This window comes from Petaurus breviceps, unplaced genomic scaffold (assembly GCF_028583685.1).
Source record: "Petaurus breviceps papuanus isolate PSGF00001 unplaced genomic scaffold, PetGlider_PUasm1.0 185, whole genome shotgun sequence".
Classification (NCBI taxonomy): Eukaryota; Metazoa; Chordata; class Mammalia; order Diprotodontia; family Petauridae; genus Petaurus; species Petaurus breviceps.
In genome coordinates, this window is record NW_027185797.1 from 19,007,982 (window position 1) to 19,023,640 (window position 15,659).

The 15,659-nt window shown below is 41.8% G+C and overlaps 1 protein-coding gene across 9 annotated transcripts in view; it reads right to left on the minus strand.

The window, feature by feature from the left end:
- NEK10 (NIMA related kinase 10) overlaps positions 1–15,659 on the minus strand; it is a 211,086-nt gene that overhangs the window by 140,979 nt on the left and 54,448 nt on the right. For 8 of the 9 annotated variants that reach the window (XM_069088526.1, XM_069088523.1, XM_069088524.1 and 5 more), the window contains 5 exons: positions 12,750–12,827; positions 5,294–5,358; positions 3,849–3,951; positions 3,624–3,752; positions 2,916–3,053 (listed from right to left, as the gene is read on the minus strand). In XM_069088526.1, the coding sequence (XP_068944627.1) occupies positions 2,916–3,053; positions 3,624–3,752; positions 3,849–3,951; positions 5,294–5,358; positions 12,750–12,827 (513 nt within the window). The remainder of the gene's footprint in view (positions 1–2,915; positions 3,054–3,623; positions 3,753–3,848; positions 3,952–5,293; positions 5,359–12,749; positions 12,828–15,659) is intronic. The other variant, XM_069088527.1, reaches the window with a different exon arrangement.

Sequence of the window (15,659 nt, forward strand, 5' to 3'; positions counted from 1 at the left end):
TATGACTGAACAACAACAAAAAGACAATTTAATAACAATGAATTCTGTAGTGGTAACAAAGGAACAAGGTCATCACAACTTATCAACCATTTACATTTTTCTTGATTATTCCTTCATAAAACAACCTGAAACTCATTTTCAGACTCCTAGTATGGTCCTTTCACTGACCTTTACTCCAATTCCCTACTTCTTCCCTGCCCAAAGGGACTTCCATTTTCAAGCTTCCTTCTAAATACTTTTACAATTCATCTGTGTCTCTCTTTTCTCTCCATCTTTCTGTCTCTCTTTCCATCTGTCTCTCTCACGCTCTCTTTTTCTCTGTGTGTCTCTATCTTTCTGTGTCTGTCTTTCACATACTATTTTTCTGTCTCTGTGTGTGTCTCTGTCTCTGTCTCTCTCTGTCTCTCTGTCTCTCTCTCACTCTGTCTCTCTGTCTCTCTCTCTCTCACTCTGTCTCTCTCTCTCTTTCTGTCTCTCTCTGTCTCTCTCACTCCATCTCTCTCTGTCTCTCTCTCATTCTCCCTGCTTTCACCTGAACCTACATTTCCCTTCCCTTACTGACTCTGTTCTTCACTACCCACTTACTAGTTATTGAGTCAGCAGGTTATATAATTTCAGCCTCATGTGACTCACAGGTCACGGATGCTACTGATCAGGTCCCCCAAGGGACCTCTTTTTCCCAAGCCTCTGAGAACTAAAAAGAAGAGGTCTCACCAATTGGCAAGCCATCTGAAATGTCTCAGCAGTGTGGGGCATGACAGAGGAGAGCAGGCTCCCAGAGTTACGTGAGATAGTCTTACACACTCACTCTAATACTGGATGGGACCATCATGGGGTGCAGAGTATCTCTTCTCTTAATAAACAAGTCACCCTCATTTAGTATCAGTACACAAGATCGGTGAGTTAAATATGGCAACCTCAGGCTTATGATCTTGCTAACTGACAAATCTGAAATCCAATTGATTTAATTATTTCATAGTCTGTGGATAATATTTTTTGTTTCAATGTACAGAGCTTAACACAATACCTGGCACATAGATTGTTGTTGTTCAGTGGTTTTTCAGTCATCTCTGACTCTCTGTGACCCCATTTGGGGTTTTCCTGGTAGAGATACTGAAGTGATTTGCCATTTCCTTCTCCAGCTCTTCTTACAGATGAGGAAACTGAGCCAAACAGGGTTTAGTGACTTGCCCAGGGTCACAGAGCTTAAAAGTGTCTGAGACCATATTTGAAAACAGAAAGAGGTGTATTCCTGATGCCAGTCCCAGCCCTCTATGCACTATGGCACCACCTAGCTGCTCTGGTACGCAGCAGGCCCTTAATGAATGCTAGCTGACTGACTGGCAGGTGCCATGTAGATTTGAATAATAAGGAGTCATGATAATGATAGCATCCAAGAGAAACCATCTCAAAGGGCAGTACTCTTACAAATACAAAAATCAGGCCAACTGAAAAATAGTTCTGTGCCCCAGACCACAGAGGAAAATCCCATTTCTCTTGAAATGCTCCCTTCTCCCTAAGCCCACCTCCATGATGTTGGTTAACTGAACACTGTCATCCGTTAACAAATACTGAATGACGTGAACTTCACTGAGCGCCAGGATTGCATCCCTGTGCAGTCAGTCACAAACTGAACCACCATACTTACTCTCTTTAATAACCCAGATTTATACAATCTTAGTAGCATAAATGTTAATTGCTTGGTTCCACTTGAAAAAAGCCAGGAAATTCTAAGTCATAAGCAAAACCATCTTTATGCATTTAACCAGAGTTAATAATGTGTAATCATAATCATCATCATAATTGCCAGAATTTCTTTAGCATTGTAAAGTCTGCGAGGCACCTTACACTCATTGGATTAGAAGTCAAGTAGTCCTGAGTTCCCATCCAGCGCTGAGCACTTAATAGCTGTGATAAAAGTCACTTAATCTCTCCGGAACTCAGTTTTCTCGTTTGGAAAATGGGGGTAGTATGAACTGCAGAGCAGTGGGACAGTGTAAGTGAACAAAAGGCCAGCCTTGGAATCAGGGAGATGTGGGTACAGGTCTTGCCTCTGTCACTTGGGAGCAGTGTGACAGAGGACAAGACACTCACTTCCTCAGTAGCCCAAACAACTCTCTAAGAGTATGAATCACAAACGAGTTGCAATCTGCACTGGTGAGGGGAGTTTCCAATCCAGAAGTTCCCTACAGTGATGAAATCACTGGCCCAGACTTTAAAAACCACCACTATCACTACCACCTACTACCCACCCCACAGAGTTGTAAGATTCACATGAGATGTGTCTAAATAATTTTGCAAATGGGAACAAAGTAATTTAGCGTTCTACAGTGGCGAGGTCCTGGTCCCAAGAGCTTTGGCCATATGTCCTCTCCGACTGCTGCCTGCTCCCCAGCATCATTAGGAGAACCTCACTACTGTGAGCTCGGGGGATGCAGACAGCCATGTTCTGGGGACCCATCTGACAAGCTGAGAGGGGATTGGCCAAGCGAGTCCATAACTCAGAAGGACAAACGCCAGCCCCATGTGCTCCTGGCTTCATCAGCCTGCATCACAGAGGGACTGAGACTCCTTACCTGGGCTTTCATTCCCTACTCAAAGAACCAAAAAGCTCCCAGAGAACCTGACAATGCTCTGAACCAGGGAGGGAGGCCTCTCCAACACTCAGCATCCCCCATCTCAAGAAGCAAGGCCTCTGCTGCCCCTGGTCGGACCCCCTACTGCCCATGTCACAAGACATGGGCCTTCACTGGCCAGGCCTGTGACAAATATAAACAGCAAGGCCTAGAACTCAGTTACTGTATTGATTACATTCACTATTTAATCTATAATAATTTTCAATAATAAATAATTGATTAATCAATAATTACATCCACTATTCCATCAATAAATTTCAAAAACAAAGGAGAATTCACCTGCTCCTTGATTATCGTTAGCTCTGAGACAATGTTCTTTACGCTGCTATCTCGATCTTTCTTGTCCTTCCCAAATGCAGGGTTATGTAGGTTGACTTCTTTCATTGCTAAAAGATTTTGACCACTACGCTTCCTAACCTGTAAAAAATAATACAAAACAAAGTAAAGGAATGACAAGGGATAAGAAAAAGTGAAGAAAGTTCATAAACAAGGTCTTGGGATTAATTGAGCAAGGCATCTTGGCCAGTCTCAGAGCATTTAAAATTTTCATTCCAAACCTATCTTTAGTTGGATTGGCTAAAAGCGTCCATGACCCATCCCACAGTGCGTGGTGTCCAGCAGAGGCTGACTGAGGAATGACAGGCTGACAGCCGTGAAATTATAGACTTGTGGTCACACTTTACTGCAATAACAATTCTGCCTACTGTTTGTGAGAATTCATATAAAAAATAATAAAAAGAAAAATAAAGACTGTCGTTCTCAAAATGCAGCTGGCCAGTTTCTAAAATCATCGGCTGAAACTGTAGCAACTGGGATTATGGGTGGAGGAAAAGGGAAGGGCCATTCTTTACCTCCATTTGTACAATTGCTCTATGCCTTTGGTAAGAGACCTCCAGGCCCACACGGTGCTGGCATGGACAATGACGCCAGGCACATCCAGCTTACTCCCAAGTATCCAACCTGGTGTTCGATGAAAGGCAAACTCACCTTATAAACACATCCAAAAGCACCACTCCCAAGGTGGTCTAAAATGGCATAGTTGCCTATGTATTTCGTAGGTGCTTTATTCTGATTTATGCTTTCAATGTTCTCAGCAATCTGTTTTAGGTCATCCTCCTGATCAGAAAACAAAAGGGAAATGAGTGACCACAGCGATTCTCCAATGGGCCACGCTGCCAGCTCACCACAGTACTGATAAGGTTCTGCACTTACCATCAGTGAATTCAGCTTGGATACCAGCTCTTCGTAAGCACTGATATCACGTACATAATGTCCTATATCAATGAAGATCTCAAACAAGTCAGTGGGGAAAAGTCTATGTAAAAAAAAATACATACATGCTTTATGTAGACCTAATCAATTCAGGGGCATCTTCCCCTCATATACAGTCTTAGTGCATGAATTTGGGCACAAAGCTCAATCTCAGTATGCTTCATTTGTCTATAAAGTAGGGGTAATCATGTCTAATCTCATTTATTTTCTTAGAATGCTACATCATACCAGTTCTGAAAAGGCTGACATCATTTCAATAGAAAAAAATAAGGAAGAGGGATTCTTGACAAGATAGATGTTCCATAAGGCAAGTCCCCTAAGAGGTGCCAGGGTAAGCTGGGGCCTTCTTGACAAGAAGCAGAATAACATCCACTTAATTTTCTTCCTTTGCTCTCTCTTGACCTGCCCCTTCAATTCAAGCACATCATGGAAACAGAATGAATGTAGCTTCTCAAAAGATGCCACATATGCATTTAGATGTGACCAAATGGGTAAAAGCATCTATCAAAGGAGGTTATAGCTAGGAGAACCTTGGTGATCAATTAGTCCAATGTGACATTTTACAAACAAGAAGACTGAGGCCTACAGAGAGGACATGGCTTGAGCAAGTGCGTACGCCTAGGAAATGACCGTCAGCACTGGAATTCAGCATTCAAAGCTCTGTCTGAGACACCACACTTCCTCTCAGAAGGTTCTCCCCCAAAATAGTCATTCTGAGCAAAGCCCAGCAACTCTTATGATCAATAACCATCAAAGTGCATCTAAAGGGAATGACTGTCTAGAGAATATCGAATTCAAAATATTTGCCCCTATTTATTAAGGAAAGCTGCATTTTTTAATAATTATAACACGTAAAACTCAAGACTATATTTATATAAACGTAATTGTTTTATATGTATTTAATTTTTTGTTTAAAAGAAAGGAACATTAAAAGTCCTTCTAGTCATGGGCAACTAAAACACTTATAGCCATATGGTGGCTTATCTCCACAATTTCATAACTGACAGTTATTTATGCTTTTCCATAATTAATTGTTTGCAAAAGGTAATTTGCCCAGCAATGTGGTGACTGACTTCTATCTTCGTGATTCATTTTTCCTCTGGCACAAAACTATACATTCTATTTGAAAACAGGCCCCATAAACAAATTTAAATTGAATGCTAGCTTTAGCAAAAATAAGTTCATTGGGGGCGACTAGGTGGCGCAGTGAATAGAGCACTGGCCCTGGAGTCAGGAGGTCCTGAGTTCAAAACCAGCCTCAGACACAACACAAAAACTAGCCGTGTGACCTTGGGCAAGTCACTTAACCCCAACTGCCTTCCAAAAAGCAAAATAATAATAAAAATAGTAAGTTCATTGGCATTTAAAACTCTATAAACATGTACCTTTTAAAGAGAGGTCTATTCCTTTCCATACTGAAGAGAAACCGCAAGGCTCTAAAAGCATAACACTGTAAAATAAAATAAGTAATAAGCTTTCAATACTATCAGGTGATATACAAACCTTTAAATCCAATAGCTTTTTCCCAGCCCGCCTTCTACTGGACACCTTTGTAGCTTTGGACACCACCACCACTCCCTTCTCCAGGATCTACCTCCCTGGACTTCTCCTATCCTTAACATTGTTCCTTCTCATCCCCTTGGAAGGACCATCCTCTTCCTCCCTTCCAGTAATAGTGGGTGTCCCCCTAAGACTCTATCCCAGACAAAGAACAAGCTCTACACACTCAGGTGGTCTTTTCAACTCCAGTAGGTTCCTTTATGCTCGTGACCCCCAAATCTTAATGTGCTGCCTTCATCACTCCCACCTCAACTCCAGGTCTGCAATACCTGATGGGCATTTCTGAGGATGATCCAAGGACTTCCCAATCTCAACACATCCAAACTGGAACTCATTATATTTCCCAAAAAACCTCTCTCTCCCCCAAACATCCCTATTTCTGTTGAGGGCATGATCATCCTTCCAGGCACACAGGTATACAACCCCCATCACCCCATGGTCAATGAGCAGCAGTCAGTCAGGCCTCCACAAGTTGGTAGGCTTGCCCCTTTGGACACTGACTCAGCTTTTACCATAGTCCAGGCCTGCATCACCAAGCACCTGGACTTCAACAACAGACTTTATGCAGATACCAAATTAAGATTCCTCTGTCACAGGTCTGACCATGCCAACTCCTTTGCCCCAAAAGCATTACCAGCTGCCTACTGCTTCTAGGCTAAAATACAAACCCCTCATCACCCTCCTTTCCAGTCTAATTTCATATTTCTCCCTTTAATACACTCTCTGCTTCTATCAAAATGGCCTGCAAGTGGCCTCCTATTCATGGCATTCTATAGTAAAGACAATAACAGCAGCATTTGTAGAATATGTTAAGTCTCGCTAAGCGCTTTAGAAATATCATCTCCTTTCATCCTTAGAACAACCTTGGGAGGAAGGTGGTGTTATTCATCAGGTGACTTTCCCAGGGTTACACAGCTAATCCTCATCTGAGGCAGAATTAGAACTCGGGTCTTCCAGACCCTAATTCTGATCCCTCTCCCACAGTCACCAGACTGCCTCATATGCATTTCGTACTTAGGAGCTGACCTACCCCTTCAATGTACTTTTCTACTCTTCTCATTCACCAGATTTATGTTCCTATACACACTAAGGTTCCTTCACTTGATTTTAATCTTCTGGTTTCTGTAGGTCCTCCACTATGAGGCTGGCCTGCCCCAACCCCTCTTAATTCTGGTGCCTTCCCTCTGTTCATCATCTTCTACTTATCCTGAGTAGGGCATGCTTTCCATGCCTTCTGCCCCATTAGACTGAAAGCTCCTTGAGGGCCGGCACTATCTTTTTTCTCTTGTTGTATCCCCGGCACCTAGCCCTGCTCCCCACCACTCCATCCTTCATGAGAAGGGCCAAACCAGGCCCAGCAGTGAAATGTCTATAAGAAAATGTGTTTGGAAAGGCAAAGCCAAGATGGCAGAGTAGAAGCACAAACTTGGCATGAAGTCCCGCTCTGATCACTTCTAATACGTGTAAAAAAAGGACTCTAAACAAACTTTAGAGCTACAGAAGCCACCAAGAGCCAGAGACAAACAATCTCCCGCTGAAGGCAGCCTGGCAGGCAGACAGGAAGGCTCGATCACACCAAGCTGGGAGCTGAGCACAGTCCCATGTGAACCCCATAGTTCTGGCCCTGAGGCGGCCCCGACCAGCGGCAACCAGAGCAGACTTCAGGAGACTGAAACACCAGCAGCTCTGGCGGTTTTCAGACTTCTCAACCCATAAACGCTAAAGACAAAGTAAAAGGTCAGTGGGGAACTCTGTTGGAATGGGGGGTGGGGGAGGGTGAAGAGCATGGTCAAGCCCTGCCCCCAGGGAGAGAAGCAGCCGAGGCACAGCAGCTATGCAGCCACCCCATGGGTGCCTCAGGAGCTCCTGGCCTGCAGGTCATAGGGGGACCAAGTAATTGCTCTTGCTCTAACCTGCCTGGGTCTGGATCACAGTCTTGGGTGGTGGTCCTGGGGTGTGTGGCCAGTGAACCAGAGCTTGTGGGGGCTGTAGAGAGGGCGCCCTCCTAATAACTCCAGCAGCTGCAAAAACCCCAGCAGGTTGGGACAAAGGTCTCTCCATTCTAGAAGCAGAGTTCTACTGTGGCAAAGAGCTCAAAAGTCAAGTAATTGGCTGCCAATATGAGCAAAGAAAGGAAGCACAAACAGATCATAGAATCCTTTTTGGGGACAAAAAGGATCAAAGCATGAAGTGGGAGAAGGACAGCAAAGTCAGAACTCCTGCATCAAAAGCCTCCAAGAAAAATATGAACTGTTTACGGGCCATGGAGGAGCTCAAGAAAGATTTTGAAAATCAAGTAAGAGAAGTGGAGGAAAAACTGGGAAGAGAAATGAGAATGATGTAAGAAAATCATGAAAAGTGAGTCAACAGCCTGTTAAAGGAGACCCAAAAATACACTGAAGAAAATAACACCTTAAAAAATAGACAAACTCAAATGGCAAAAGAGGCCCAAAAAGCCAATGAGGAGAATAATGCCTTAAAAAGCTGAATTTGGCAGATGGAAAAGGAATTTCAAAAACTCACTGAAGAGAACAACTCCTTTAAAATTAGAGTGGAGCAACTGGAAGCTAATGACTTTATAAGAAATCAAGATACTATAAAACAGATCCAAACAAATGAAAAAATAGAAGGCAATGCGAAATATCTCATTGGAAAAACCACTGAACTGGAAAATAGATCCAAGAGGGATAATTTTAAAATTATTGGACTACATGAAAGCCACGATCAAACAAAAAGCCCAGACACCATCTTTCAAGAAATTATAGAGCAATATTGCCCTGATATTCTAGAACCAGAGGGCAAAATAGAAATTGAAAGAACTCACCAATCACCTCTTTAAAAAGATCCCCAAAAGAAAACTCCTAGGAATATTATAGCCAAATTCCAGAATTCCCAGATCAAGGATAAAATACTGAAAGCAGTCAGGAAGAAACAATTTGAGTATTGTAGAAACATAATCAGGGTAACACAAGACCTAGCAGCTTCTACATTAAGGGATTGAAGGGCTTGGAATAGGATATTCCAGAGGTAAAAGGAGCTAGGACTAAAACCAAGAATCACCTACCCAGAAAAACTGAGTATAATGCTGCAGGGGAAAATATGGTCATTCAATGAAATAGAGAATTTTCAAGCGTTCTTGATGAAAAAAACCAGAGCTGAACAGAAAATTTCACTTTCAAATACAAGAAGCAAGAGAATCATGAGAAGGTAAACAGGAGAAAGAAATCATAAGGAACTTATTAAAGTTGAACTATTTACATTCCTACATGGAAAAATGATAATTGTAACTCCTAAGACTGTTCTCAGTATGAGGATAGTTGAAGGGAATATATATGTGTGTATCTATATGTATACATACATATAAATGTATGTATAGGAGGGTGTATGTGTGTATAAATATATGAGTGTGTGCATATGTGTGTACATGTATACATAGAGAGAGGGCACAGGATGAGTTAAAATCAAGAGGTGAGAGAAGAATGTATTGGGAGAAGGAGAAAAGGAGAGATAGATTAGATTATCTCATATAAAAGAGTCAAGAGAAAACTGTTACAATGGAGGGGAAGAGCAAGAAGGTGAAAGGGAATGGGACAACCTTATTCTCACTGAATTTGGCTTAGGGAGGGAATAACATACACACTCAATCGGGTATCTTACCCTACAGGAAAGTAGGGGGGAAGACAATAAGAGGAGGGATGATAGAAGGGAGAGCAGATTGGGGGAGAGGCTAGTTAGAAGCAAACATTTTTGAAAAGGGGCAGGGACAAAAGAGAAAATAGAATAAGTGGGGGAGCAGGACAGAATGGAGGGAAATATAATTTGTCTTATATAACTACTATGGAAATGATTTGGGTAACTACACATGTACAACCTATATCGAATTGCTTATCTTCCCAGTGGGGGCGGGTGAGGAGGGAAGAAGGGAAAAAATATGGAACTCAAAGTTTTAAAAAACAAATGTTTTTTAAAAAATTGTTTTTACATGCAACTGGGAAATAAGATATATAGGCATTGGGGTATAGAAATCCATCTTGCCCTACTAGAAAGTTAGGGGGGTGATGAGGACGATATAAGAGAGACCTGATTGGGGGAAGGGGTATTCAGTAGGCTTGCTATTTTGGAGTGGGGGGCTAGGGGAAAGACAGGGAGAAAAATTGTAACTCAAAATCTTGTGGAAATGAATTTTGAAAACTAAAAATAAATAATTTTTCTGAAGAACAAAAATACGTTCAAGGATCACAATGTTTCACAAGGATGCCATGTTTCTAGATGACCCCTCAATATTGATACAGTTTATGTGAAAATGGTAACATCAGAAAAGATGAAATACAAAAACAGATGCTGCCATATTGGCCTCTAAGTCCAGTTGCCACTGTAAGAAATGGCACACCCCAAAAAGACACATTTGAGTTTCTTGAGAATCTGATCAATGTGTTGAATTACTATGCACACAATGAATTGGTAGACTTGAATTCTGTTGTACATGAATCCTATCGATGTAAGATCTGCAAAATTAAAATTCAACAAGCATTTATTAAACTGCTAGAGTGGAGCCAGAAAGACTACTCACACTCTGCTCCAAAAAGCTCCCCAATTAACAGAGGAAGGACAAGTACACAAAGAGCATGCTATGGAAAGACAGTGAGGTGAGGTCCAAGGGAAATTGGTCCATCTGCTTCAGTCTCGAAATCACAGAATTTCAAAGGCAGAAGGGATCCTGTTGGCCATGTGGACAGTATCCTTCATACAACATACCCAGTCTTTGTTTGAAGACTCCCAAGGGGGGAGAACCTATCACTTCCCAAAGCAGCCCCTTCTAATTGTGGATTACCTTTCATTATTAGGCAATTTGTCCTTTCTTCTTTATATCTCCAATGCCTATGGGGCACACTCATCATCACTTAACAGACACTTAATTAATGCTGATTGATCAAACTGAAATCTGCCTCTCTGTAATTTCCACCCATGGATTTATGTCAGTGTTGAAAGGCATACTGCCTTATCCTAGGAAGATGTCAAAGGAGTTTTTTTTTCTTTTCCACAAAGCTACAATCTCATTAATTCTATGCCTTCTGGTTAGGAGTTGGCTTGAGATCCCTTCCAACTAGGCAAGTCCATAATGTTTATTCCCTGGTTAACCTGCATACAATAATGCTTGCCTAAGAACGAATATGTTCTTTCTGTGTTTTTTCCAGTAGCAACATATGGCTGTGAGTTGAACTACAAGGAAATCTGAGTGCCACAGAATCAATGCTTTTGAATTGTGGTGCTGGAGAAGACTTTTGAGAGTCCCTTGGACAGAAAGGAAATCAAATCAGTCAATACTTAAAGAAATTAATTTGGGCCACTCCCTGGAAGGTCAGATACTGAATCTGAACTTTGGCTACATACTGAGAAGACGGAACCCACTGGAAAAGATCCTGAAGTTGGTAAAGTCTGAAGGTAAAAGGAGAAGGGGGTGGCAGGGGATGAGATGGAAGGATAGTGTCGTGGAAATAATACACATGAACTTGGACAGACTTCCAGAGACAGTGGAGGACAGAAGGGCCTGGCATGCTACCGTCCAAGGGGTACCGTCCAAGAGTCGGAAACAACTGCAGGACTGAACACAACAAAGAAGAAGAACGTGCTCAGGGCTGACCACAACAGGCTTATATTCTAAGGTGGCCCACATCTCAGCATGAAATCTTTCTTTAAAATAATCTCTATCCAGCCTCAGACACTTAACACAAAACTAGCCATGTGACCTCGGGCAAGTCACTTAACCCCACTTGCCTTACCTTCCCCCCTCCAAAAAGCAAAAAATAAAAATTAAAAAAAATAAAATAAAAATAATTTCTGGATCTTCATCCTGGTTCTTCTCCAACCTGACTCTTGAATACCATTGCCCTCCCTTCCACACTCCCCTGTGTTTAATACTTTGCAGAGATTCGCATTTTATTGTCTTAGTTTTTATTCTGAAAATATTTATGTGTGTACTTGTTATCTCCCCCATTAGAATGTAAGGTCTTCCTGAGTTTGGATTGTTCCAATTCTTTGTACTTCATTGCATTATTCCAATACTTGTATACCCAGTACCTAGCACAGTGCCCAGTAGACAGGAGGCACTTGATAAATGCTTGCTGATTGATTATCTAATGGATCTTTCTCAGTCTCCTCTGCTGATTTTTCTTCGTCCATATTGACACCCCCTGAGTGTGAGGGCTCCCCAGAGCCCATCTGTGGCTTCTTCTCTTCCCTTTCTTCTTTCTCTCATTCGGTCCTATGGGTTTCATTACTGTCTCTGCACAGAAGACTTCCAGAAAACCTATAAATCCGGCCCCAGCCTCTCCCTTGGGCTCCAGAGCTGCAGCATCAATCACCTACTGGAAATTTCAAACTGTATTTCCTGTAAATATCCCCAGTTCAATGTGACTGAAGTAAATCTCATTCTCCCCACATCTTCCTTATTCCACACTGCCCTGTTTAATACAAGGTAATGCCATCCTTCCAGTTTCCTCCACTTTCAAACTCAGGTCTCCCCCCTACTCCTCCCTCTTCCTCAGCCCACATTCAGCCAGCTGCCCAGCTTTGCTTTCTCCCTCCACATCTTTCAGGCCTGCTATTTTTCCACTCTCCACAGAGCCACTGCCTTGATTAAAGCCCTCCTTACCTTTAGCTTGGACAACTTCCCTAACTGGCCCCCCTGTCCTAGCACGCCCTCCACCCAGTGGCCAAAGTGAACTTCCCTGAGCACGGATCTGACCATGTCATTCCCCTCCTCAATAAACTACAGTGGCTCCCTGTTTCCTTTAGGGAACCATTCTTGGTTCCTCTGTTTGGCTTTTAAAGTCAGCATTCACTAGCTGGACCCGAACCACCTTTAACCTCTCCCCATACATGGCGCCCCTTTCCACACTTCCAGTTCTAGACATCTTGGCCTTCTTGCTGCTCCTCTCATACAATACTCAGTCTCTTGCCTCTGTGCCTTTGCAACGGCCAGTCCCCAGGCCAGAAATGTGCCTTTTCCTCCTCCTCACTTCCATCTCATAGACTCCCTAAAGTACAACCTGCTACAAGAAGCCCTTCCTGATCTGCCCACCTGTCAGCACCCTCCCTCCCTAACCGACCCTATGAATATTCTGCAAATGTTTACATGTTCAAAGGCTGCTTCCCCCAAAAGACTACAAACTCTAAGAACAGGGTCTGCTTCATTTTTGTCTGAATCCTGAGCACAGTACCTGGTCAAGGGTAGGTAGTAAGTAAGTACATTGGTGGTCAATTCATTCATTCATTCATTACCTGCAATAAGTGAGTTTTTGCTGCATTCTTTTGTTTGCTTGGTAAAATTAACTTTGCTATTATATATACACCATTTTCCTGCAAGTAAAAAGCCAAATAACATTATCAGATGCTGGTGATACTGAGAGAAGAGATAGAAATGTAATCATGTACAGCAGCAACTTAATGAATTAACTTATTCAATAATTCAAGGATTCATGATTTCTCAGGTGAAGTTATTCCTTTCATCAGTGTAGAATATAATACCTCTGCAAATTGCTACGTGGTCTTCAAGACATTCTACTCTCTGCTGAGAACTTGGTGATTAACTTCTCTTGTATTGGGTGATGGTGGATGAGAGGAAGGAGTGTGATGATTAAAATGTCCTTTAACTTCCTACCACTCCATCTCTGGATGTTAAATTAATTTAAAAATCAGAAAAGTTTAGCAAATCAGCTTTAAATAAAGATTATGAGAAACTACATAACTGGAAACAAAAGCTATAGCACCTTTACAAAACACAAATCAACAACATCATTAAAGAATTATCCTAAAATAATACAAAAAGAAATATTAATGTGATTTTGCTTACTTCAAAAAATTTTATGATCGAAAATATCACATAGCTGGTGAAAAAAAATATTTTAAAATGGATCCCAGTATATATGCAGACTTGGGTGGTGTGGGAGGGGGAGGGGAATTTTTATGCCTCCATTGAATGGGATTAAAATTTTTCATATATTTTAGAGATATGTACATACAATATGCTTATATTATTTATACAATTCATTTTATATACAACATATTACATTACATCTTTTATATATACATGTATGTAATCTATACAAATAAGTATACTTATATATTGTGTCTGTATATTTCATATTAAAATATTTCGCATTTGTCTATTACATATATATTTAAATGTGTTTTTATATTAAAATAAATGAATTACAGCATTTTTAAAAAGTGATTTTATTATGAAGAAACTAACCAGTGCGTGTCTCTAAGACATAAAACAACTCATTGCTGCCTGTATCCTTAGTCATTTACCGAATCTGAAGAGAGTACAGCCATTCTGGCTGCTCCTTGGAGGGCTCTGCCTGTGCCACCTGGCCCTTTTCAGTCGTGCTCCTGAGTTAGTTTGCAGGACAATCGGGGGCATTAGGAGGGTTAAAAGACATCCCTTCCCCAGAGCACTAACCAGAACCCCTGCTTAGTGCACCCCAAGGTGGTTTGACAGGATTCAGGCTTCTGAACCAAAGGGATGACAGGAGTTAGGGTTAGTAACGCCCTCCCAAGAAGCCACATTACAGAAGGACACCAGCAGATGGCATCAAAGAGCAAGAATGGAAAGCTGTACAATTCAATCACCAGAGGAAATGAGTTTCCTTGAACATAGAAGGCACGAGCCTGTGCCACCATTAATGACCCGGGGCCATATGCATTCATGACACAGGGGCCTGGAGAGATGCCTGTGCTCCCTGACTGGGTACCCTCTTGGGCTGGTGATAATCTTGGGAGAACATCCTTCTATGTCTGTGGAAGAAGTCTGGGCTGCCACTCATTTGGTTCTCTTTCATCTCTTGTGTCAGTGTTGTCCAACTCTCCGTGACCCCATGTGGGGTTTTCTTGGCACAGATACTCGAGTGCTTTGCCTGATCCTTCTCCAGCTCATTTTATAGATGAGGAAACTGAGGCAATCAGGGTTAAGTGACTTGCCCAGGGTCACACGGCTAGTAAAGTGTCTGAGGCCAGATTTGAACTCAAAAAGATGAGTCTTCCTGACTCCAGGCCTGTCCCTCTATTCACTGAGCCACACTATTCACTGAGCCAACTAGCTACCCCTTAGGTGGTTATACTATGTGCTTAAGTGTCTTTTGTTTTTAACTAACGTGTCTTGAGATGGATCTGTTAAAAAGAAACACATCAGTAGGGACTCAAGAACCACGGTTTGGGGTAGGGATCTACCCATAAATTGTTTTATACCTGTAAAGCTTTCTGGGAAATCAACGTAGGTGGCGGGGAGGTGGGGAGAGGGCCTGCGACACATTCAAATGTTGGTCCCCGCACAAGACAAGTTTTTCAATGTCAATGAAATGTAATTTCCTTGGTTAGAATTTGGCTTTTCACTTTCTATGGTAGCACGGGAGATCTGTTTTCTTTACTAAATCATTGCACATTTTGAATTTTCACATAATATAGTGATTAAAAATATTCTCTAAACAAATTTCAGTAAGTTGATGGTAAATTCCTGCAATGTAAATTGGTTTTCAATCTAAAAAAGTCAAAGGAGCACAAATTTTATCTGGGGTCTGTGATTCTAGGGCAGAATTCACTTAATGACTGCCACATTAAATCACAATAAGGGTCAGTCAACTTTACACTGTTTAACATGCAAGCAAAATATTGTTACCACAACTATTACTGCATTCTGTAAAATACAGTAATAATTAACCTTAAGAGACTTACTTTCTAAACAACCCTTGCATGTGCATGATTCTAAGTATCGAAAATAACTAGAAAAGGGGCGGCTAGGTGGTGCAGTGAATAAAGCACCGGCCCTGGAGTCAGGAAGACCTGAGTTCAAATCCGGCCTCAGACACTTGACATAATTACTAGCCATGTGACTTTGGGCAAGTCACAACCCCAATTGCCCTCCAAAAAGAAAAAAAGAAAATAACTAGAAAATTGTGTAAGAAAAATGAAATGAGCCATTCTATAATGCTGATTCCAACAGCAGGGAGGTAGGAATGATTCCTCAGATAAAACAGGCCTTGCTCTCCCATGTCTGTCAAGCATGTTATTTATTTTTCCAAATAAAATCCAATGGAAGCCCATGGGTGCTTTTGAATGTGTGGGGTGATGAATATGAAAACTATGGCACAAAAATCAGCAGTGCACCCTCAAATCCGTGACACACACAAAAAT